This window comes from Camelus ferus, chromosome 16, assembly GCF_009834535.1.
Source record: "Camelus ferus isolate YT-003-E chromosome 16, BCGSAC_Cfer_1.0, whole genome shotgun sequence".
Classification (NCBI taxonomy): Eukaryota; Metazoa; Chordata; class Mammalia; order Artiodactyla; family Camelidae; genus Camelus; species Camelus ferus.
In genome coordinates this window covers 48,379,438-48,404,785 of record NC_045711.1, presented here as the reverse complement: position 1 = coordinate 48,404,785, position 25,348 = coordinate 48,379,438, and the positions used below count along the sequence as shown (strand labels likewise).

The window sequence follows — 25,348 nt, the reverse complement described above, 5'->3', positions numbered from 1 at the left end:
TTATAGTGACCAATCATATTTTAAGAACAATAAATCAAGGGCTGGGGCTGTGTTTTCAAGTTTATATTACCAGCTTCTAATACAAAAGGATTAGGACTTCACGGACTGTTTGTTGAATGAAGAGCACTTTGACCAGAGGAAAGGAAAAGCTTTTTAAATATGGACTCTTTGGAAATTCTCACTTGGATAAATGCTCTCTGTACTTCATCAACTGTAAGGTCGCTAGCTTTATATTATATAATATTTGGAGCATACTCTTCTACTAAAAGAAATCTGTTGATTATCTGAAAACCAAGTTTAACTGAGTGTTCTGTATTTTATCTATCAATTTATCCCAACAATACGCATTGAGCCTCTGATACATGTCAGGGGCTAGGCTAGGCAGTATCACTACACAGGAGTGAAAGAAATAGACCTAGCGCAGCTGCCTTCCTGGATTTCAGTTTAGCAGGGAAGACAGGTATTATACATATTTTTATGTACTTAATTAATTTTGATAGTGAAAGTGGTGTTAGAAGTTTGAAATAACATAATAGGACCTGATCAAGTCAGGGTTTAGAGAAGGCTTGCTTCTCTAGTTCAGAGCAAGAGACTTTTAAATTGAGATCTGAATAAGAGGGCCTTAGTGGAGTGAAGGGGGGAGGGGGAGGGGGAAGGGGAAGTCCGCCCAGCAGTTAAAAAGACCTGTTCAAAGGACCTTGGGAGAGGAAGGAGTGAAGGAATTTTCTCCACAGTTTAAGGTTTGAGGCTGAGGTTTGGGTTTCATGAGGCTTTTTAGGCCCAGTAAAAAGATTTGCCTACTACACCCAGGTACAGTGCTAGGTAGTGGGGATTCAGAAATGAGGGGCAATTCTTGCACCAAGCTCACAGTGTAGAGTGACTCAAAGGAATGAGAGTAAGAGGAATAGACAAGAAGTAAAATTTAAACTTTACAACATGGTTATAGATAGCTTTATGGCAATAAACACGTTCCCAGACATTTGTAAAGATTTGTTCTTATTAAATTTACACTGCTGTGTCTGCTCATCTGAACTATAGTTACCTGCTGGAACGGCTTTGGAAGATGTTTGCGTATCATTTTTGAAATAAGGGGAAAGTCTGAAACTAGAGAGCCAGTAGAAATACATTGCTTAATATCCTTGCAGCAAACTAGTTAAAATCCATCTTCTCAGCAGTTATTCTCGAGGATGTGTATCGAAAAAGAACATAAAAAATAAAGTAGCCTTATTATTCTAAGAACTTTCACCCAATGAAATATATACCCAGTGAACAAAATACACTTGCATTTTAGCCTAGTTCTTCAGTTCCAGTGGCCATAAACTTCTCAGCATTCCAAATTTCTCTTTGTGAGGATTTACTGATACATGAGATATGACTACACACTCTTTCTGGTTTGTAGAGTATGGGCTAAACTGCTTCCTTTCACTATGATTACAAAAAAGGGACACAATCAACTGTGAACACCTTTGGGACCCTAAATATAATTACTAGCATCTGACGCTGTAACTGCTGCAAACAAGTTTATCTTAATACAAACTCTCCCAGATTTTCAAAAACATTGGAATTGCTCAAGAAAAAATATTTCTGAAATTAAAAAGAAAATCAGGAAATGTAAATTAAGTGTACAGGGCTAGCTTGGGACGTCGTGTTACAAAGAGCCACCATCTTTTTTAATGGAATAATTATACTACCTAGTATCTCAAGAAAGAGTATTATCTTTAATAAAATATTCCTGATACCCATATTCGTTGAAAAGCTAGTCTTTCAGTAAAGAGAGTTGGGGATATTAATTTGCGAACTGCTTAAACGCCAAAACGAAGCGCCAATTTTCCCAAATCACTCGCAGGTGGCAACCTCCATACCCAGCACTGAGAAGTCTGAGACACCCGCGAGGGAAGACACAGTGGGAGGAATCTCGCGAGAAGCAACGTATTAACCATTTCCCGCGATATTTGGTACCCAGCCCTTTCCCTCTGTCTCGCAGGATCACGGTTAATCTCGCGATCTTTGGGAAGTTCCGTTGGGGAAGATGGCGGCGGCCGCGAGCACCCTTCTCTTCTTGCCGCCGGGGACTTCAGACTGAGCATTCTCGGGACGAGTAGGGACTGCTGGTGCCCTGCGTCCCGGGAGCCCGAACCAACCTGGTTCCTCCATTAGTGGTAGGGAAAGGCTTATCCTCTTGTGTAGGACTCAGGCCCTCCCCGCCGTCAGGATGAAGGCTCAGGGGGAAACCGAGGGTGAGTGACTGTGGGGGAAAGCAGGAGGCGGGACACAGCCGGGCGAGCCAATCTCTGAGAGGAGCTGAGGGCCGATGCTTCCGTGGGGGCCACTCTCCTGAGGGTGCAGAGTCTAGGAGGCGGGGTATGTGTGAGTTTTAGATGCTGACTGTGCTTTCCCCGGTGATGGAGAGCTCCGACTTTGGGGAGATAGGGGCTCTCAACTTCTGTAAAGGTTTCCTGCTTATCTAGGGGCAGTCACTTGGACCTCAGAGCGTTTTTAGCCTAAAGAGATGGGAGACCAGGCGAGTAAATCTAAAACTTGCTCTTTTCAGAAGAGACGTCTTGATGATGACATAGAAACAATAATACAGAGCTGTATATCAACGTTGATGATGACATAGAAACAATAATACAGAGCTGTATATCACAGCACGGAAGATGTTCTGGCGTGAATGAAATTATTAGGTCTTTATGATATTAAAAGCCAGCAGTTCTCAAGAATGTACAGTGTTCAGACCTTGTGCTGTTGTATATTTTTAAAATGCACTGAATTTCAGTTTGTCAGTGGCTGAACTAAGAACTGCTGAAAAACAACTTTTCTGTGTAACTTTACTTAGACTCTCTAAAGTTCCACACTCCAGGTTAAATGCTTCCTTAGCATTTTGGGTATAGTTCTACTAATACAGCACACTGTTATATACCTGTCCTGTCTAATTTATTCTGAGCTTTGTAGATCAATACTTTGCCTTACTCATCATTGTATACTCCCTGGCACGGGATAGTTGCTCAGAAAAGTTTGATTTGAGCATTCTTATAAAGACGAAGAAAAAAGTGTACTCCTTGGGTGCAGAAGAATGACAAGTGTAAAATGGAAACTCGATGAGGCAGGAATTTTGTCTAGTTTGCTCACTGCTGTGTCTTCCGCATGTAAAATAGTGCATGAGTGAATGAGTCTTAAAAGTGGGAATTGCCAAACATTTCTCTGGAACTACAAACTAGCTGAAACAGCCCCCAAACCAGTTTTCCAGAAGATGAGGCATTGGAGGAAGGAGTTGAATCTTGATTTAGAAGATGTTGCTGCCTCAACTTTGCTGACATTTTGTTCATCTTTCAGTGACACCTTCTTTGTAACATCCCCACAACTAATTATGAACTTTTCATACTTTGAATTTCAATAGTAATGTGTCTCTCTGTTTTTAAGAGTATATCTCATTTTGCTTTGTGTGATGGTTATTTTCACATTAACTTATTCACACCTCATCACAGGTGTCATCTTAGGCATATTGTTTTTGCACTGCCAGTGGTCTTCAGCACAGGTCCTTGTTAATGCGAAGCAGTACGAGAATTAGAGGAGGATTGGAGGTTGGTTCACACACTTAATCTGGGAGCCTCCTACCTCTGCTGAAAACTCATCCTTTAGTCATTGACATCTTCCTTGTTCATACAGTTTTAGTTTGAATTCAAATAAGAAAAACCTGAATGGCAAATACAGCCTGTTTTCTTGATAACACTTATAAATTGATCTCATAAAACTGAAAAAAATTAAAGTCTGTATTTTCACATTGAAAACCAACTAATCATAGTAAGGCCATGTTTAAATGTATGCTCTACATATACTATGTAAGGGATTTCACGCATGTTATGAAATTATTTTGTCACTAAATGGTAGTCTTGATCATGGAACATGATTAGAGATGGTTCTTTTTGAGGTTCTCATTAAGTTTTAATAGAAAGCAGCCCCATTCTATGGTGTTCTTTAGATTAGACCCATAGTTTGTGTGTCTTCTTGTCATTAAAAATGGATTCTTTGTATGTTTTGAAGTAAATGATATTGGAAAAGATTTTGAGTTCTTACCAGGATGAAGTATGGGAGTTTTGTTTGCAAGAACAACTGTGGAAGGTCTTGAAAGAAGAGTTTCTAATGATGTTTTCTGATTTATATCTTAGAGTCGGAAAAGCTGAGTAAGATGAGTTCTCTCTTGGAACGCCTCCATGCAAAATTTAACCAAAATAGACCTTGGAGTGAAACCATTAAGCTTGTGCGTCAAGTCATGGTGAGGACTGTGGTGAAGTGGATAAAGTATTGTGCTTAGATAATTATTTAATAAGCTAAACTCCCTGTGTAGACTTTTTCAAACTAGTTACTATAGTGGGTCTTCAGTTTTATTACCATAAAACACCTGAATACACGGAGGCTTTCAGCTTTTAAGAGTCTACCTAAGAAGGAGGTATATTTATAAAATTGTATTAATCATGAGTTATAGTACACTGGGGTATTTTAGGCAGAGGTGCTAAGAAATAACACCTCTAAGAGACGTGTGTGATAGACTGGTATAGAGAAACATTTATTTTTCACTTCCTGTCAAGCTCCTTGATTCTAATGTGACAGTACTTTCATTATATCTATACTACTAGTAGGGTTTGCAATTCATTTTATTAACTTCAACTGTTTACTCTGTGACCCTCTTTCTCTACAGTACCGCTTCTCCTTCCTGATTCATTCACCAGTATGAGGAGCCCTTAGTTAAGTGGAAGACAGGGGGTCGGGGTTGGGAGCTGGATGGTAAAAGTTCATCCATGTGATTTCAGTGGTAGTAAAATGATGTAGGAAAACTTTACTTCTATGATTTGACCTGGGCAATGGTTATATGGATGCATTTACTTTATAATAATTCAAGGATCTCTTCATTAAAGATTCATATACTTTTCTGTATACATGTTATACCTCAATGAAAGTACCCCTTCCTCTACCAGATCTTATAATGGGTCCAGAGTACATTGTTTAGTAGATTTATTAGAATTTAAAATGGTCATATCACTATAGCATTAGTAAAAGAACAGACTTTGCTGTCATAGACTTGTATTTTAGGCTTGACTCCAGTTATTCTACCTACAGGACATTGGACAAATTATTTATTCTCTCTGATTCTCAGTTTCCTCATCTGGAAAGTAGACATACACAATACCAGTTTGCTTTTTCACAAAGTTTTGCTGCAGGGATCAAATGAGATAATGGATGGCAAAGTGTCATATTGCTAAAAGATTTCTGTAACTAAATTCTACAAATATATGTGTGTTCTGGCTCAGGATTGTGTACATAGAAGGTTTTTTTTTTTTTTTTTTTTTTCCCTAAGTCTTAAATAAAAGAATGGCAATTTTTCCAGTCTGGGAGTTCAGAGGCTGTCATTTTATACTGTAAGGCAGTAATATTCTAGTTTGAAATATGGTCTATAAATGATACTCTCATTAAAGAGACATCATGAGATAGAAGGTCACCATAGCTTCCATTGTCTACTTCTCACTTTTGCAGATTCAGTAAGCTAATTTTATTGGTATATCAGAAGATTTTGAAGAGTTTTCAACAACTGACATACTAACAAAATCTCAGATTAACATGGAAATCAGACTGCAAATTTTTTAATTTACAACAGAGGGTTTATCTTTCCAGTTACTAAAATACTGGTATCTATTGTCCAGAGCAGTGGACAGGCTCCTTGTCTATTTAAGGTAAAAGGGAAGCCAGATTATTAATTAATCAGATGTTTGTTTTGTCAGAGTGGAATCAGAGCAAAGAGAGATGGACTTAGGGCATAGAAAAGCCTGGAAAGCTATCCCTGTATTATAAAACTGTTCACACTTCTGGGGACTGGAATGCTGGCAGACAGAAACTTCTTCCCTGGATAGGGTTAGAAAAACTGAGTTTTTTGCTGTTTGGCTTTTTTTGGACTACATACTCTGTTTCTTAGAGTCAATCTAATTTGCCTAAGATCTGGTTGTATTTCTTAGGTTGTATGCTTATCACCTTATTGTACTTAGGAATTGCCAAATTTGAGCCACCCCATTTAACTGACTGAATCTTAGGATGTCGTTTTCTTCTGTAGAAGGTTGATCTTATTTATCACGTTTTGATTCTTCCTAATTTATTCCTGAAAGTTAACTTATTTTAGATCTGAAAGTACCTTTTTCTACTTTCATGGAAATGGATGTATCCATGTATGTTTGCATTTCCTCTTTTGGATGGATGGATAGAGTAACAGTTAAGAGTCTATAGATTATCTAGAATATATAGAAAATATAGAGTATATGGACTATGCCATAATCTGTAGTCTATCCTGAAATACTATTACTAGGATAATGTGTATGTTTATCTGAAACACTGTTGGCTTGGTTAGTTTTTACCTCAAATGTTTTCCTACTTAATATAGGAGAAGAGGGTTGTGATGAGTTCTGGAGGGCACCAACATTTGGTCAGCTGTTTGGAGACGTTGCAGAAAGCTCTCAAAGGTTTGTAAACCTCTTTGAAATATTGCTGATTTCTTAGAATCTCCCAGTTTAGGAAAGACTATTTTATACTTATGCTAGAAATATAAATTGAGATAGGTCAGCATTCTATGCTAGGTGTTGCTCTTGCTTTCATTATGGAGTTGAAGTGAGCTCTTACCTTTACTTTAGAAACATTTATTTTTGATTCATTTTGGAGGCTGGTAGAGACTCCAAAGATAACTGTTGAAGGGTAACTATAAGGCAGGGAACGTTCTTTTTTTTTTTTTTCTACTTCACATGTTCCCTCCTAATTAACTCAATAAGAAGATGGACATTTCTACAATGTTTATAAAGAATGTTTTCAGGAAAGCAGACAAGATTCAAATCATGAGCTTGATTATTCATGCTTATAATTACTACTTGACTGTTTTTGAAGGAAAATGAAAGTGAAAACAGATTTTTCTTTGATCCATCACAAATGAATCAGCTGATTATTTTTTAAATTGTGGTAAAATGTCCATAACATAAAATTTACCTTTTTAATCATTTTTAAATGTAAAGTTCAGTGCCATTAAGTACATTCATGTTGTTGTATAACCATCACCGCCATCCATCTCCAGAACTTTTTCATCTTCCCAATTGAAACATTATGCATTAAACAGTAACTCTTTTCTCCTCTCCCCAACTCCTGGTAACCACCATTCTACTTTCTGACTCTAACAATTTGACTACCCTAGATACTTCATTTAAATGGAATCATAGTATTTGTTCTTTTGTGACTGGCTTATTTTACTTAGCATAATGTCTTCAAGGTTCATCCATTTTGTAGCATGTATCAGAATTTCCTCTTATTAAGAAAGCTGAATAATATTGTATGTATATACCACATTTTGTTTATATATTCATCCACTGATGGACATTTAAGTTATTTCCACCTTTTGGCTATTGTGAATTGTGCCACTGTGAAATAGCATGTTTGTTTTTATGTTGGTTTTGATGTTAATCTTCCTTATTCTAGCATTAGCAGATAAATGTGTCTTTTTTGAGCTAAAGATAACTTGTCCCAAATGAATAATGAAAAAGAGAGGAGAAAGGTCAAATAATTTTTTTTCGAATAGGTCTTTTTTTTTTCACCTTTATTACTGCTTAGGCCACAGTTAAACCTTACCAATGAACTTTGTGCAGATTATAAGCATTTGAACTACTGAATGTGTTTATGGCTTTGGAAGGATGGATATATGCCTCAGGATGTTTCTGTCTTTGAAGAATACAATTTAAGTTATTTGGAGCATCCTTTGTGATTTCCTTTTTTCATCCTTTCATAGTAACATCTTTACCAGCAATGACTGACCGTTTGGAGTCTATAGCAAGACAAAATGGGTAAGTAGCGTATCTGTAGGCAGAAATGTTTAACTTAGTGTTGACTTTGGGTGGCTTTATTTATGTGTCTTCTATTAATTTTTGTTTTGATTTGTTCCTGCTAGACTGGGCTCTCATCTCAGTGCCAGTGGCACTGAATGTTACATCACGTCAGATATGTTCTATGTGGAAGTGCAGTTAGATCCTGCAGGACAGCTTTGTGATGTAAAAGTGGCTCACCATGGGGAGAATCCTGTGGTATGTGTTGTTGATATTTCACTGGAATCTGTGGGGTTTACTTAGGGACGTTAATTTTAAGAGGAATTGTTGGGGTTTGAAGTAGCTTGGGTTTAGGTTTTTTCATGAGCCACTGTAGAGATGATGTGATGGGCCACAACATCAATAGCTATAGAATGGAATTTAGAGTAACATGGGTCCATCTCTGACATCATCCAAAGGCTTTGACAAGAAGAAACAGCAGAGGAACCCTTTCCATTTCGTATCAACAAACGTGAGCCGCAATTGAGCAATAGGTGCTGGGGATACAGAAATAAATAATTTAAAGTTCCTATCCTCAAAGAACTTACAATCAAGAAAGACAGATAATCTTGTACATAGCTAATGTCTCTGAAAAATCCTGTAATAGAGATGTATGTAAAATGTGTGTAACCAGACAGTTGGATATGGATTCCAAGGATGGCTTTAAAGAGAGGTCCTTATGTTTTAAACAAGCTACTGAAAGTTGATTGCTTTATAAACTATTTCATATGTTTTGATCTTTAATTTCCCAATCCCATGGTTTACCAAGTAGGAAGAAGATACTTTTTGATATCTTAATATAAGGACCTTCTATAGTTTTACTGTTTTTTGTTATAGAGCATGTTGTTAATAAAAGAAAAACTTTGATGTCTTCAAAGGTCTTAAACTAGCTTGAAGTTTTAATGTAATTTCTTTAATTTCAGAGCTGTCCAGAACTTGTGCAGCAGCTAAGGTGAGCAAACGACATTTATATTCCCTGACACTGGCAGTGCTTTTCTTTTATAGCTAGATTTTGAGGATAGTCAGAAGTTACTTTCCTGAGGAACAAATTTATTTTCTCAGTCAAGATTTTTCAGAGTCTGTACTTGTTCACTTTCAGAGTTGACTTAGCTTGATTTCTTACCCTATTCTATCTATCCCAGGGCTTCTCAACCTTGACAGTATTGACAGTTTGGACTGGGATATTCTGTGCTCTAGGGGGCTCCCCAGTTCACTGTAGGATGTTAATAGCATCCCTGGTCTCCCCGATTAGTTGCCAGTAATATCTCCTGAGTTATGACAGTCAAAAATACCTCCAGATATTGTCAGATGTCCCCTGGAGGACAAAATCACTCTTGTTTGAGAACTACTGATCTAACTTGAGGAATTCTGTGTGGAACAAAAATAAATTGAACCTAATTATTGAGTCAGAGAAGGCTTGAGAAAAATTGAGTTTATGCCGTGAAAATAACTTTTTTTTTTCACTTTAATTTTGAGAAAAATTGTTTTATATTTAAGGTATAAAGTTCCCATCATAGTAAAGCGCTAGGCTTGAAGACAGTCTCTTAGCAATTGATGTTTTTCCCTGACTGGCTTATCTTTGCTCTTTGAATTGCGTGAAAATTTGCATCCTTAAATTTAAACCCAGAGTTAATTTTCTGGGAATTAGAGAAATTTATTACATCAATTTTATGTTTTAAATATAATGAATTTACCAGATATCACATGGAGGTATCTTAGGAAAAAATGTTAATATTGAGGAAATAAGTTTTATACTCAGCCTTCTCAATGATCAGTTTCATGACCTTAGAGCCAAATACACCAAATTTGAACCAGCTTTGAAAAACTGCAATGCAACATAAAAGATAGCCTTTTTATGAATTCATTAAATCAATATATCAAGCAACGGTATATTACCAGAATAGTCCAGGAAGGCAACGTTTCTGGTTCTAATGTGACCTGTGCTAATTTGTGAACTGGTGGTCTAAAATTAATTTGTAGGCATGTTTGGAAGTGAGAACCTTAAAAAGAATATTAGCTTTTACCTGATATTTTTTAATTTCTTTGTACAGATGGTAATTTTAAGATAGGGAATATATTTTGCTGCTCCTCTAGTTGCTTTTTACTTCTTCATGGCACCTTGGGCAGTAAGTGTTCAATAAATGCTCAGTAAATGCCTTACCACATATCTGACATTGTCAGAACAATTTAGCTTTCAAGAGACATTTTTTTTCCAAGTTTGAAAAAAGATATAGAGAGTTAGAATTATTGAGTGTGTTGGATTCCTAAGCCTGCCCACAAAAGTTCATTTGGCTAAGAATCCATGCCTGAATATTGGGTTCATGGTAGTAGTTTCTTTTTCCTGGGGTAAATCTAGTCATAGGAATGTTTTGTTGGAATACGTGGTTTGCCTCCACAGTACCAGTTCCCCTTTTTCTTAGCCTCCCATCTCTCTCCTAGTGTTCATTTTCCTTCTCTTACCATATACATGCAAGTGTTCTATCTTCCCAGTTTTTTTACTTATGTTTTCTCTTCAATCAAAAGTTATTTTTCCTCATGCCATCCAATCATCTCAGTTACAAATTAAGTGGAAAAGAAAGTGATGTATTTAACCACATCTCATTACTTAAGAGCAAATTAGTATATGAATTATGAAGTCTCTTTGACTATCTTTTATACTGCTTATTGGCACCTTTCTCCAGAAAAATGGGGCAGAGAAAGGAAAACATTGCATTCCCTTTTGCTACTTTTGATCAATTCTAGAAAACTTTGGGGATGGGGAAGAGTAAAGCAAATTATTAAAATTAGTTTTTATAACCATGATTTTTGGCACTTTGCTGATAAAATTGAGTAATAATTGTATGTTTTATTCTCCTTCCTCTCCCCTCTTCCCTGAACTCCTTATAGGGAAAAAAATTTTGATGAATTTTCTAAGCACCTTAAGGGTCTTGTTAATCTTTATAATCTTCCAGGGGACAAGTAAGTATTTTTATTTTTTGCTTTTGTTGGAAAAATCAATATAAATCTGTAAACCATTTTGTGATTAGAAATTTACCAAGTCTTCTGCCCTAGCTCATTTGTGATTTCAACTCATACTGACAGTCTGTAGCTCAGCTTGCAACTTACTCTTTTTTTATAACTTTTTTTCTTTACTGAAGTATAGTTGATTTACAATGTTATTTTTAATTTTTTTTTTAACGGAGGTACTGGGGATTGAACCTAGGACCTCGTGCATGCTAAGCATGCACTCTACCACTGAGCTATACCCACTCTTAGAGCTTAATGTCTTAAAGGTGTTTTAAATAAATAATATCTGCATTATTGGATTATATTGCTAAAGATAAATTATAATCTGTGAGCTATCTTCAACATACTAATTTCAAGGCTGAAAGAAATTTGTTGTTATGGAACCAGGTTTTCATTTTTATTTTTAACCTACCTGTGATTCTGTTAACCTGCTTGGCTTCTTTTCTTTCCTTTTCCTTTCTCTTCCGTTTCTTTTTGTTTCTTTTCGTTTCCTTCCCCTCCCTCCCCTCCCCTTTCTTCTTTCTTCCTTTCAAAAGATAATTAAATTTATGCAATTAAAAATAATTTTTTTTTAATGGAGGTACTGGGGATTGAACCCAGGACCTCATGTATGCTGAGACCTCTCTCTACCACTGAGCTATACCCTCCCCACCTTGATTTTTTCTAACCATTTTAAAGGGTTTTTTTGTTTTGTTTTTTGTTTTGATAAATATTTTGGTTGCTTCCAACGTAGACTTGCTTTCTAGGCTTTCAGTGTTTGTGTGTGTGTGTGTGTGTGTGTGTGTGTGTGTGTGTGTGTATTTTTCAACTATTTAATTCTGGTTTTCTTCATTTACTCTCTAGCAAACTGAAGACTAAAATGTACTTGGCTCTCCAATCCTTAGAACAGGACCTATCTAAAATGGCAGTTATGTATTGGTAAGACTGGCTAAGGTGTCATTTTTATTTGACCCTTCTGGGGTCAAGTTTTATTTTCGTCTATGCATTAGTAGGCTTCTATTTTTTTTAATATATGTTATAGGTGTATGTTACTATATATCTATATTTTACCTATGTTTTACATCTTGCCATCTCCTTTCACTTCCCAAATAATTGCATTCCATTTTCTGAATATCAGTATCCCTGAGTTGTTGGTTGATGTTTAATAGGTTTTATCAAAAGACTTATCAAACCTGGCCTCCCTTCTGATAAATAATAGTATAATTGTATTTTTTGTTCACCTTATTACACACTGGAGTATACTTGGAAATAATCCCTTCACTTTAAAGATGAAATACAATTGTTAAAGGTGAATTACAGTTGTCCCACAGACAGAATCAGTAGGATAGAATTACATGTTTAAGAACTGAACTCATTATCACATGGTGCACGAATAGCTTCAAGGCTTAAATACAAGCAAACATAGATCATTTGTCTTGCAGGAAAGCAACCAATGCTGGTCCCTTGGATAAGATTCTTCATGGAAGTGTTGGCTATCTCACTCCACGAAGTGGGGGTATGTGATCCTATTTTGCTTCTTTAGAAAAATGTCTACTTTTAGTTGAGTTATTACTTAAAATTTCACCTTGGATTTATAAGAAGAGGGAGATTACCAGTCATTTGTGTCTTTTTAATGATTTCTAAGATGCCAACACCTGCCCTACCCCAATTTTATTTTTTAAATTGTGAAGTAAATTGTTGCTGCTAGAATCAATACCTAACGCTTCTGTTGTTTTTCATAAACTGCTCTGGATCATGTGTCCTCATATATGAAACTATTTTCTTGTATATAGGTTTATATGAATGAGAATATTTTACTTTGTTTATAATTTATCTGATAAAGATGTAGTCATTAGTTTTATTTTTCATAGGTCATTTAATGAACTTGAAGTATTATGCCTCTCCTTCTGACCTGCTGGATGATAAGACTACATCCCCTATCATTTTGCATGAGAATAATGGTAAGAGTTTAACTGTAAAGCAAGTGAAGCTTTTGCTCAGTATTTTAAAAATATTTTTAAAAATTTGAATGCCTGGGCCTGCCCATACCTTCTGGTTTGCCAGTCCCAAATAAATTTTCCATCTCTACGAGATTTTTCTATTTCTACCAGAGTTGCATCTGATATATACACACACACACCTGTATGTATATACATATGTGTATGTATATACACATACATACGTAATAATAAAAACTTTTTATAAGTAAACGAATGAATGAAAAGATGTTAACCATCTGACTTGAAATGGTCCCCATTAATCATTACTTTTAAAGATAAAGAAATTAGCCAACTTACTAAAGAATTTAAAGGATGTTACTTTGAATTTGCACTTTAATATGCTAGAACATAATGAGAAATGGCCTAATACCTCATTTGGTCTCCTTGTAACTTCAATCGTTAACTATCCTATAATCGTAATTCTATTTATTTATTTTGGGGGGGGGTAAGATAATTAGGCCTATTTATTTATTTATTTTTAGAGGAGATACTGAGGATTGAACCCAGGACGTCATGCATGCTAAGCATGTGCTCTACCACTTGAGCTATACCCTCCCCCCCATAATTCTATTTAAATGCATTCTGAAGTTGGAGAAAATAAGTAAATATTGGTAATGAGCCTTTACATGTTTTTTTCCTTGGACTGCTTTATTTCCTGTATTTTATTTACTGACAGAGAAAAATATTGGTTGGTTAGAAAGGTAACTTCTAGCATTTCTAAGTTATACAGGTATCATAGTATCTGACAAATTAGGATGGACAGATTATGCAGAAGTTAGCTTTTTTGTTTTGTTTTGTTTTGTTTTTTAATGTTAAGATTCTTATTATTTGTGTTATCTTTTTTCTTTCCTTTTCGCAGTTCCTCGATCTTTGGGCATGAATGCATCAGTGACAATTGAAGGAACATCTGCTATGTATAAACTCCCAATTGCACCATTAATTATGGGGTCACATCCAGTTGACAACAAATGGTAAATTAAATATAATTCTAGGGTAGCAAAGTCCATTTTTTCAACTTTAAGTTCTTACTTTCACTTGGCTCTTCCCCCAATTGAGTTTCTAGAGATGGGCTTTTTGTTTTGTTCATTTAATTTCTCTTTTCAGTATCTGAATGTTCCACTTTGAAGTCAGCTCATGGAACACATTCTTATTCTGAGAGAGAAAGCAGAGAACTGTGCTGATTCTGCTGGCTTAATGATTGCTCTGTGGGATTTTCTTACGGACCTTTATGTTGATTTAGAGTTATGCTAGAGTAATTACTAGAGAACATCCCTTAGGATATTTGTTTGATAAAATACTGTACTGTATTGTTAACAAATAGGATATTTTGGAATTGGAGGAAGAAAGTTCAAAGTGTGTGCTTTTGATAGCCTTTGTGAGTATGTGTTTATATGATACAGAGCATAGGTGTACAGATTTTTTATTTTCACATCAATTCAAAATCCCAATCCTCTACTCTTTTTTTCAAGGACTCCCTCCTTCTCCTCAATCACCAGTGCCAACAGTGTTGATCTTCCTGCCTGTTTCTTCTTGAAATTTCCCCAGCCAATCCCAGTATCTAGAGCATTTGTTCAGAAACTTCAGAACTGCACAGGTGAGTTTTAAGCATCAGGAACTAATAATTGTTATAAAAATGAAAAGCAAACTTCAAATTCAGATTATCTTAGACCTCTTTGAGTCTTGCAGGCCTCAGAAAAGTACTGATGGGTATAGATGTCGTGGCGCTTTGTACTAGTAAATGCTTAATAAGTACTTTTTCAATAAATGGATGAATGAAGTAGAAGTCATGAAGGGAAAACTGAGCTGTCAATGTTTTGCTCTTACTGTGATCATCATATTGATCTTTGTTTTTCCAGGAATTCCATTGTTTGAAACCCAGCCAACTTATGTACCTCTCTATGAACTGATCACTCAATTTGAACTGTCAAAGGATCCTGACCCCATACCTTTGAATCACAACATGCGATTTTATGCTGTAAGTAAGGCCCTGTGGATTATTGATTATGTTTGGACTCCAGATCAGAATCTTCCTTTATAGGATTACTGAGGTCAGATGACATTCTTTTGGACTGCTGGATCATACCCTATTTCCTTAGTCAGATAGGAAATTATGGAAATCTCTGAAACATACTGAAGAAAGAGAACGAACTTCCAAAGTCAGGACACAATGTACATTTCATTGTTGAAATTTCAGGTGAAAGTCTCTTAATAGTTTTCTGAACTTTTATAAGCTTATAAGTAGGTGTTAAGAATTCTTGTTGTTAAATTCTTTCAAGCGCCATGAGTTTATAATCTGGAAAGTACTTACAAAGAAGAAAATGCTGGAATGAGTAAGTTAAGGAAGGTTTCAGAACCACAACTTGAATTTATTTGGCTGTTTGACAGTAGTCTACTAAATTAGTACCCAAATTCTGGCTCCATTATAACTATAATAGGGTGTTTTATTAAAAATACAGCTTTTGCACTTATGGTTCAGGAAACTCCTTTATGCAGATTTCTGAGGTAATTTTTATGTTAGCTAGGTTAGGAAACCACAAGCAGAACATTTATAAAAAAGGGGTCTTTTCAGCCAAATGAGTAATTGGCATTTAACATCAGATGACCAAAGAATTCACTGCAGTTTTATTATTCACCAAGAAATTGCTGACTTTTGAGGAGTAGGTTCTCCCCCCGACCCCCCATGATTGTTTGTGGTTAGAGTACAGTGGGTGAGTAAATACTCTTTGTTTCCTTTGTTCTTTTTGCCTAGGCTCTCCCAGGTCAGCAGCACTGCTATTTCCTCAACAAGGATGCTCCTCTCCCAGATGGCAGAAGTCTACAGGGAACCCTCGTTAGCAAAATCACCTTTCAGCACCCTGGCCGAGTTCCTCTTATCCTGAATCTAATCAGACACCAAGTGGCCTATAACACCCTAATTGGAAGCTGTGTCAAAAGAACTATTCTGAAAGAAGGTACTACCTTTCCTTTTGATATACTTACTGGCAACTGGAAACTGATTAGTAATTCTCTGATTTGGTGGCCCATCATATCACCTGTGCTGCTTAAAAATACAGCTACTTGGCGGGGAGGCACAGCTTGATGGTAGAGCGCGTGCTTAGCACGCACGAGGTCCTAGGTTCAATCCCTGATACTGCCTCTAAAAATAAATAAATAAGTAAACCTACCCCCCCATAAATACATAAACACATACATACATACATACATACATACATACATACATACATACATACAGATACTTGGTTTCCATACTCAAATGAACTGAGTTAGAAACTGTGGGAGGAGTTGGGAATCTAGTTTAAGCTCTACAAATAATTTTGATAGACCCAATCTGTAAATTGACATTTGGAAACCACTGTGGTTTTTTGTTTGTTTTTTTCCTACAGTGGACTTAGTCTTTTTCTGCATGTAGTGATATAATTGGGTACCTAAGAGCCTGAACCTTGCAGCAGATACATAAAGTAGAATTTGGGATTCTATAGGAAGAGAGGATTTCTTGATACCTACATTTTAGGTTGTTAGGACAGTGTTTCCCAGCTTTTAGTTCTGAGTATATTTCCTCCCCATTCTTTGGAGAAATAATATAGCTTAAAAAGGGATGAGACCTCTGCCTTTTTCCTTTTCTCCCAGGATTCTGGAATGCTGATGTTTTTCAAACAGTTTGCTGTTAGAAACCTCAATGTGAATTTTGGCTGCTCTAGTTAACCATGGTTAATATTTTACTTTAGTTGTAAAGCACTTCAGTGATAGGGATGTATCAGTGCAAATGGTAGACCAGAAGGAAGGGAAGGTAGACAAGAAATAGGGAAGGTAAATCAGGAGTGGTCTTTTATGGGAATAAGAATTGCTTTAGAAGTGAGACATTTTGGAAAGTTGGAGTAATAACACAGAGCATATGAAAGTGTGCTTATGGCCCTTCTATTTCATGTATTTAAATTCTAGGAGAATTCTCCAAATAGCTTGAGGGCATTTAAAAATGAGTTTTTGTAAAATAGTTATGAAGTTATTCCTACAGAGATGCTTGCTCTCTTCCTAAGAAAGTATATGATGTTTGTCTCTGAGCTGCCAGCCTGTTTGACCTCGGAACTGATGATGACATTTACATTTATGTGTATTTGGCATAAATATATCATTTTACATTGTAGCCCCTCTATCAGACTACGGACTGTATGGCTAACAGCTGCAAACACTGATAGAAAGTAGGGTTTATGGCAGTGGTTGTGATATCTGCTTATCAACAGAATGAGAAACTCCTCTTGGCCACATTTATCTTCAGAATTCACTGTCAAGGCAGGGTGTTTGTATCTGCCAAGGACTTTATCAATTTAGAGGTTAAATGCTATCATTAAAAAAAAACCCTGAAGTTTAGTTACTTCATTGTTTTGGAGTATTTATAACATAAACTAGCACATTCCTTGGAATCTGATTCCTTTGGTCACTTGTGGATGATACAGTAGGTTTTGTTTATTTAACATATGTGTGGGATTTAGTTTCCAATGAAGGAGAGAAAGAATTTCATAATTAGGGATTCCTATTTACATGTCTCAAGTCTTATATTTGGTTGATGATTTGGTTGATCCTTTTCTTTGCCTTTTAGATTCTCCTGGGCTTCTCCAATTTGAAGTGTGTCCCCTCTCAGAGTCCCGTTTCAGCGTATCTTTTCAGCACCCCGTGAATGACTCCCTGGTGTGTGGTGAGTTAAATGGGTGGCTAGCACTTCTCTTAGGGCAGCAGTTTGGTCCCTTTATCTTTTTTTTTTTTTAAGTCAGAGGTTAAAGCTGAAACTATCTTAAATACCTCCTATATATTTTGTCTTTCAGTGGTAATGGATGTACAGGACTCAACACATGTGAGCTGTAAACTGTACAAGGGGCTGTCAGATGCACTCATTTGCACAGATGACTTCATTGCCAAAGTTGTTCAAAGGTAGCACTGGCCCTTTTCCAACAGAGTCCCATTAAAAGGTGTATAAGGAATGTTGTCTTTAGTATTAGTGAATTGGAAACTTAGGAGGAAAGCATTTAGTCACTGCTTTAAATTCACCCTTCTCTGCTTTTGGATGCAAAAGTAATATGATTTTGGGTTTTATAAATATCTTTATAAGGATAATAGGCAGTAAGGTAGGTAACTTCAGGCCTAACATTAGCGTTTTTTTATGAGGGAGACAGCTGAAATAAGATGTAGATCTTTTTATTCACTTTTCCTCTGTTGTCATTTTTTAACATATGTAACATGTCAAATGGCAGTATGTGGGAAGATACTTAATAGGTCAGCTTCCTAGAAAAATTAATATGTAATTTTGAGATTTTTCTAGAGCAGGTATCAGTGGTCTGTTTAGTAAATAAATTTTATTGGAACACAGCCATGCCTGTTCATTTCCATATTGTCTATGGCAGCTTTTGAGTGCATATGGCAGAGTAGTTGGACAGAAACCATATGATCTTCAGAAGTTTAAAATATTACTATCTGGCCCTTTAAGAAAGGTTGCTGACATGTTCTAGAGAAAAATGTTTTCAAACATGTTTATAAATATAAATTTATGTATAACATAAAAAGTGCTTTGCTTTAAAATAAAAAAGATTCCCTTCACAGTATAGCTTTGGGGTGATCTCAGCCATTAAAGTTTAGAACTTGATGAATCAAGAGATTTTTCATCAGTTAAGATAAGTCATATATCCCATTACTCACATGTGAAGCCCCAAAAAGGAGGACATTTTCTTATGGGTTCATTATTACCAGTTTTATTTTAGTGCAGTATGATATCTGATTATTTGGACTCTTGTTAATGGTTGATTTGTTTTTGGTGGCATTTGAACTGCTTCCGCCTTTTGGGTTACTTGCCTTACCTAAAAACTGCTTACTGCAAACTTTTTTGCATATCTAAGTCTCAGGCAAAATTAAAGCCTGTTTTCCCAAATGAAAAATTGGTTTCATTTAGCAGCTAGTACAATGTTAACTGTTTTTCTATCTTATTTTACAGATGTATGTCCATCCCTGTGACGATGAGGGCTATTCGGAGGAAAGCTGAAACCATTCAGGCCGACACCCCAGCACTGTCCCTCATTGCAGAGACAGTTGAAGACATGGTGAAAAAGAACCTGCCCCCGGCTAGCAGCCCAGGGTATGGCATGACCACAGGCAACAACCCAATGAGTGGTACCACTACACCAACCAACACCTTTCCGGGGGGTCCCATTACCACCTTGTTTAATATGAGCATGAGCATCAAAGATCGGCATGAGTCGGTGGGCCATGGGGAGGACTTCAGCAAGGTGTCTCAGAACCCAATTCTTACCAGTTTGTTGCAAATCACAGGGAACGGGGGGTCTACCATTGGCTCGAGTCCGACCCCTCCTCATCACACGCCGCCACCTGTCTCTTCGATGGCCGGCAACACCAAGAACCACCCGATGCTCATGAACCTTCTTAAAGATAACCCTGCCCAGGATTTCTCAACCCTTTATGGAAGCAGCCCTTTAGAAAGGCAGAACTCCTCTTCCGGCTCACCCCGGATGGAAATGTGCTCGGGAAGCAACAAGACAAAGAAGAAGAAGTCTTCAAGATTACCACCTGACAAACCCAAGCACCAGACTGAAGATGACTTTCAGAGGGAGCTATTTTCAATGGATGTTGACTCACAGAACCCTATCTTTGATGTCAACATGACAACTGACACGCTGGATACGCCACACATCACTCCAGCTCCAAGCCAGTGTAGCACTCCCCCAACAACTTACCCACAACCAGTACCTCACCCCCAACCCAGTATTCAAAGGATGGTCCGACTGTCCAGCTCAGACAGCATTGGCCCAGATGTAACTGATATCCTTTCAGACATTGCAGAAGAAGCTTCTAAGCTTCCCAGCACTAGTGATGACTGTCCACCCATTGGCACCCCTGTTCGAGATTCTTCAAGCTCTGGGCATTCTCAGAGTGCCCTCTTTGACCCTGATGTCTTTCAAACCAATAATAATGAAAATCCATACACTGATCCAGCTGACCTTATTGCAGATGCTGCTGGAAGCCCCAGTAGTGACTCTCCTACTAATCATTTTTTTCCTGATGGAGTAGATTTCAATCCTGATTTGTTGAACAGCCAGAGCCAAAGTGGTTTTGGAGAAGAATATTTTGATGAAAGCAGCCAAAGTGGAGATAATGATGATTTCAAAGGATTTGCTTCTCAGGCACTAAATACTTTGGGGGTGCCAATGCTTGGAGGTGATAACGGGGAGACTAAGTTTAAAGGCAACAGCCAAGCTGACACAGTTGATTTCAGTATTATAGCAGTGGCTGGTAAGGCTTTGGGTCCTGCAGATCTTATGGAGCATCACAGTGGTAGCCAGAGTCCTTTATTGACCACTGGGGACATAGGGAAAGAAAAGACTCAAAAGAGAGTGAAGGAAGGCAATGGCACCAGTAATAGTAGTTTGTCAGGGCCAGGATTAGACAGCAAACCAGGGAAACGCAGTCGGACCCCTTCTAATGATGGCAAAAGCAAAGATAAGCCTCCAAAGAGGAAGAAGGCAGACACTGAGGGAAAGTCTCCATCTCACAGTTCTTCTAACCGACCTTTCACCCCACCTACTAGTACAGGTGGATCCAAATCTCCAGGCAGTTCAGGACGATCTCAGACTCCCCCAGGTGTTGCCACTCCACCCATTCCTAAAATCACTATTCAGATTCCTAAGGGAACTGTGATGGTGGGCAAGCCCTCCTCTCACAGTCAGTATACCAGCAGTGGTTCTGTGTCTTCCTCGGGAAGTAAAAGCCACCATAGCCATTCTTCCTCGTCTTCTGCTTCCAACTCAGGCAAGATGAAAAGCAGTAAATCAGAAGGTTCATCAAGTTCCAAGTTAAGTAGCAGTATATATTCTAGCCAGGGGTCTTCTGGATCTAGCCAGTCCAAAAATTCATCCCAGTCTGGGGGAAAGCCAGGCTCCTCTCCTATTACCAAGCATGGACTGAGCAGTGGCTCCAGCGGCACCAAGATGAAACCTCAAGGGAAGCCATCATCACTTATGAATCCTTCTTTAAGTAAACCAAACATATCCCCTTCCCATTCAAGGCCACCTGGAGGCTCTGATAAGCTTGCCTCTCCAATGAAACCTGTTCCTGGTACTCCCCCATCTTCTAAAGCCAAGTCCCCTATCAGTTCAGGTTCTGGTGGTTCTCATATGTCTGGAACTAGTTCAGGCACTGGCATGAAGTCATCTTCAGGGTTAGGATCCTCTGGCTCACTGTCTCAGAAAACTCCTCCATCTTCTAACTCTTGTACATCATCTTCCTCTTCCTTTTCCTCAAGTGGCTCTTCCATGTCATCCTCTCAGAACCAGCATGGGGGTTCCAAAGGGAAATCTCCCAGCAGGAATAAGAAGCCGTCCTTAACAGCTGTCATAGATAAACTGAAGCATGGGGTTGTCACCAGTGGTCCTGGGGGTGAAGACCCAATGGATGGCCAAATGGGGGTGAGCACAAATTCTTCTAGCCATCCTATATCCTCCAAACATAACATGTCAGGAGGAGAGTTCCAGGGCAAGCGTGAGAAAAGTGATAAAGACAAATCAAAAGTTTCCACCTCGGGGGGCTCAGTGGATTCATCTAAGAAGACCTCAGAGTCAAAAAATGTGGGGAGCACAGGTGTGGCAAAAATTATCATCAGCAAGCACGATGGGGGATCCCCCAGCATTAAAGCCAAAGTGACTTTGCAGAAACCTGGGGAAAGTAGTGGAGAAGGGCTCAGGCCTCAGATGGCCTCTTCCAAAAACTATGGCTCTCCACTCATCAGTGGTTCCACTCCAAAGCATGAGCGTGGCTCTCCCAGCCACAGTAAGTCACCAGCATACACCCCCCAGAATCTGGACAGTGAAAGTGAGTCAGGCTCCTCCATAGCAGAGAAGTCTTATCAGAACAGTCCCAGCTCAGATGATGGCATCCGACCTCTTCCAGAATACAGCACAGAGAAGCATAAGAAGCACAAAAAAGAAAAGAAGAAAGTAAAAGACAAAGATAGGGATCGGGACCGTGACAAAGACCGAGACAAGAAAAAATCTCATAGCATCAAGCCAGAGAGTTGGTCTAAATCACCCATCTCTTCAGACCAGTCCTTGTCTATGACAAGTAACACAATTTTATCTACAGACAGGCCCTCAAGGCTCAGCCCTGACTTTATGATTGGGGAGGAAGATGATGATCTTATGGATGTGGCCTTGATTGGCAACTAGGAACCTTTTTAAGATTAAAAACATGGCCAGAAAACAAAACAAAACAAAACTAATAAGTGTATAGGCAAACCACCATGAGGGCTGAGTCAGATAGGTCTGCTTTCATGTTTAAGAATCTTAAATGGCATGGCTTTGACATGAGTTGGGTGAATTTAGAAGGGCACAGCCAGACCCTACTAAAGAGACCATAAGGTTTCATTCTGATTACCAAGAATCACGTGTTCCTTTGCCAGGAAAGAAAAAAAAAAGTTAAAATACTTGCTTATGAAAGGGAGGGGGTGGGAAGGGCTTAGGGAGAGGGAAGGGTGGGAAACAGTTTTGTGGGAAATATTCATATATATTTTTTCTCCCTTTTTCCATTTTTAGGCCATGTTTTAAACTCAGTGCATGTATTTGAAGGGCTGGGCAGAAAATGAAAAAGCAATACATTCCTTGATGCATTTGCATGAAGGTTGTTCACCTTTGTTTAGGCAGTTGTCCATTTGAGGCATGGGCAAATGAAGGACTTTGGTTATTTTGGACACTTAAGTAATGTTTGGTGTCTGTTTCTTAGGAGTGATTGGGGGAGGGAAGATGATTTTAGCTATTTATTTGTAATATTTTAACCCTTTATCTGCTTTTATACAGTGTTTCTTTCTAATTCTATAAGCTTCAGAGTTCAAAATGATGGGAGGTGGAAGAGCGAGGCTTATTTGGTGGTAGGGAGCTTGTAGCTTGTGCTGGTTACCGTAGTGTCAAGCCCAAGCAGATTAGTCAGAGCCCACCTTTGGAGTTAAGTAGAAAAACCAAAATGGTATTTTTATTTTAGGAAGTTTTTCATAGGGTTCAGACATCATAGGAATATTAGGAGTTATTTCCCTGTGGAGGTATTGATTTATAGTTTTTTTCCTTTAAAAAAAAAACTGGGCTGGCTTTTTGGGATGTAAACTTGTTTTCAGATGCAGTAAGGCTTAATGTGGGGCAGCCTCCCTGACCCAGTGGCATGAAAACCATTACAGAATTAATAGTTCTCCTATTTCCACAATGTGCCAAAAGTCCACATCCCAGCATTTTGTTTGTAGGAGAACTGATGCCATTCCTGAGAGCTGGGCTCCTTGTTTCTCTTCATCACAAGGATAAGGAGTCCAGACTTCAATCACTCCACTATATGCTCCCTTAGATAAAACAGTAAAAAAAAAAAAAAAAAAAAAAAAAAAATTGCAGCCATAGTTCACTTAAAACAGTTTCAAGCTCACTTGAAGTAATGGGGGCCTGGAATGCTAGGTGGGCATGAAGATAAACCCTTGCTACTATGTAGCAACACAATTGGACCTTTTTGGAGGAACAGGTCTGAGTCTGGATCCTGGGGGACATCAATAAGAAGCCCTTCTCATAAATCTGGAAATCCAGGAGACCATGAGTGCAACACAAGTTCTCAGTATTTGGAGGGTCCTCTCAAAATTCTGCGGCCTTACTTTGATTTTGACACCTGCACTGTGCCATTCCTGATGATTCCATTCAGGATCTGTATCAGCAGGACGGGGCACGATCCCCAGCACAACTCTTCTGGATTAAAAAAAAAAAAAGCCAGGTGATTCATTTGTGTGTGTATGTGTGTCATAAATGGAGTGACTTCATCAGATATTGAAGATTTCTATATTCAGCTCTTTCTGCAGGTTGGAGTTAGCATAGAGTTGGAAAAATCAGCTTTGGCTTTCTTTCCTGACTGTCTCTGATTTCCTTTAGTGTTCTCCCTTTTCTGGTCATCAGCTCTCAACAACTCTGCCACTTTTGTGTCCCAAGGTAATAAGAAGTAGGAAACGAAACATTGCAAAGTGGAGCAAGAAAAGTTATCGGTTACCGTATCAGAGTCAATGTCTTGGGTGACACTAAGGAGGACATGGGCAAGGTGATACCAGAGTGCTTTATCTTGTGATGCTGATACAGTAGCAGCCTCTCAGACATACAACCAGGTTGGATTTCTCACAAGTTTCTCACCTAGTTTTGAATCCTATCCCATTGGTTTCTGCAGGAAAAAAAAAAAAGTTGTTTTAAAGTTTGTTCTGGGTGGGGATAATCTTACGGGAATGTACTGCATAGTATCAGGGGCTCAGCTCCCCCAAGCAGAGCCAACAAATACCAAAATGAGTAAACTGGGAAGCTTTTTTCTCTCTTTCTGTCTTCATCCCAGATCAAAGAATCCCGAGTTAGGATCTGGATGAAGGATAAGCCCCTGAATTGTCGATGGGCACACCCCACACACTGACCCAGCATCTGAACTTGCTTAACAGGGAGCCGGGGCTAAACTGCTTCACCCTGCCTGAGAACCAGGGAGCACTGCATTTCTCCACAGGGTGGAGGAGAAGAGGCAGAATAAATCAAGCCTGGGACACCTCCCTCCTGTCTAGGTGTACTCATTCTCCTGTTTCAAAAGACGGCAAGGACATGAAGTCAACTTCTACCTATCTTCTGCTGCTGGTGTCTTACGTATTCTTAGTTTGACCTGATTCCTCTTCTGTCTTTTGGCTTCATGTTAGGGGTTCTTGGTGAAAATCTGCTCTGATGTACATGAAGATTCCAGGTTCAAAATCAGTGTCTTTCAAAAACAAGTATTTGGGGGGGGGGGTGGGGGTGGGAATGAAGCAGAATATAATTGCCAAAACTAGACTTGAGGTTGGTGACTCTTGGAAAGATTTTCCTTAAGGCCTAGGTCTGAAAATTTAGTGCAGCACTATTATGAATTCTCAGAAGAAACCCTTCCAGGGAGCCAGTGAGTCATAGTATCCACGAGTCACTTAAAGCAGATGCCATTTTAGGAAACTCATTCACAATCTAGGCAATCTTAACTTTCTTTGACCCCCCCCCCCTTTTTTTTCAATTCCTCTCCCCCCTTACTTCTACCCTTGAGTTAAGTTTTTTGAAGGGTTGGAAGTACGTAACATCTCAGAAGCAAGGTTGGGAAACATGCTCAGTTGTAAAAGCTGACCTTTAAATTTTGAGTTTTAAAAATGTACATCAGGAGCAGTTGGGGAGGGTCTTTTCTAAAAAATCTTTCAAATTTGATTTTCTGTGCGTATGGCCGTTCTGTAAATACTTTGGGGTTTTTCATTTTTTGAAAGTAGACAAATCTGTGGGATTTTTTTCCCAAAACATTACAAAGACCTGTTTATTTACATGCAAATAAATTTCTTTGATAAAAAGCAACATGCCTACGTGTAATAAATTTTTACCTTTGAATAATTTTCATTTACTCAGCTTTTTAAAAGTCCAATCAAAAAAATGTTTA

General features: G+C 38.2%; 1 protein-coding gene across 2 annotated transcripts; it reads left to right on the top strand.

Annotated features, from left to right (window-relative positions):
• The first annotated feature begins 1,995 nt into the window (after nt 1-1,995).
• Nucleotides 1,996-25,266, top strand: MED1 (mediator complex subunit 1). Of its 2 annotated transcripts, XM_006176363.3 has the most exons (17): nt 1,996-2,237; nt 4,167-4,273; nt 6,425-6,503; nt 7,808-7,862; nt 7,967-8,099; nt 8,804-8,832; nt 10,767-10,838; nt 11,730-11,804; nt 12,308-12,381; nt 12,737-12,826; nt 13,725-13,836; nt 14,335-14,459; nt 14,722-14,840; nt 15,615-15,816; nt 17,460-17,555; nt 17,683-17,788; nt 18,843-25,266. In XM_006176363.3, exons 1-17 carry the CDS (start codon nt 2,213-2,215, stop codon nt 22,081-22,083), a joined length of 4,740 nt encoding a protein of 1,579 aa, XP_006176425.1. In that variant the 5' UTR covers nt 1,996-2,212; the 3' UTR covers nt 22,084-25,266. The 2 variants fall into 2 exon arrangements, with proteins under 2 accessions (XP_006176425.1, XP_032313801.1); XM_032457910.1 differs by lacking the exons at nt 1,996-2,237; nt 4,167-4,273; nt 7,967-8,099 and having other exon boundaries at nt 6,424-6,503.
• Nucleotides 25,267-25,348: the final 82 nt, after the last annotated feature.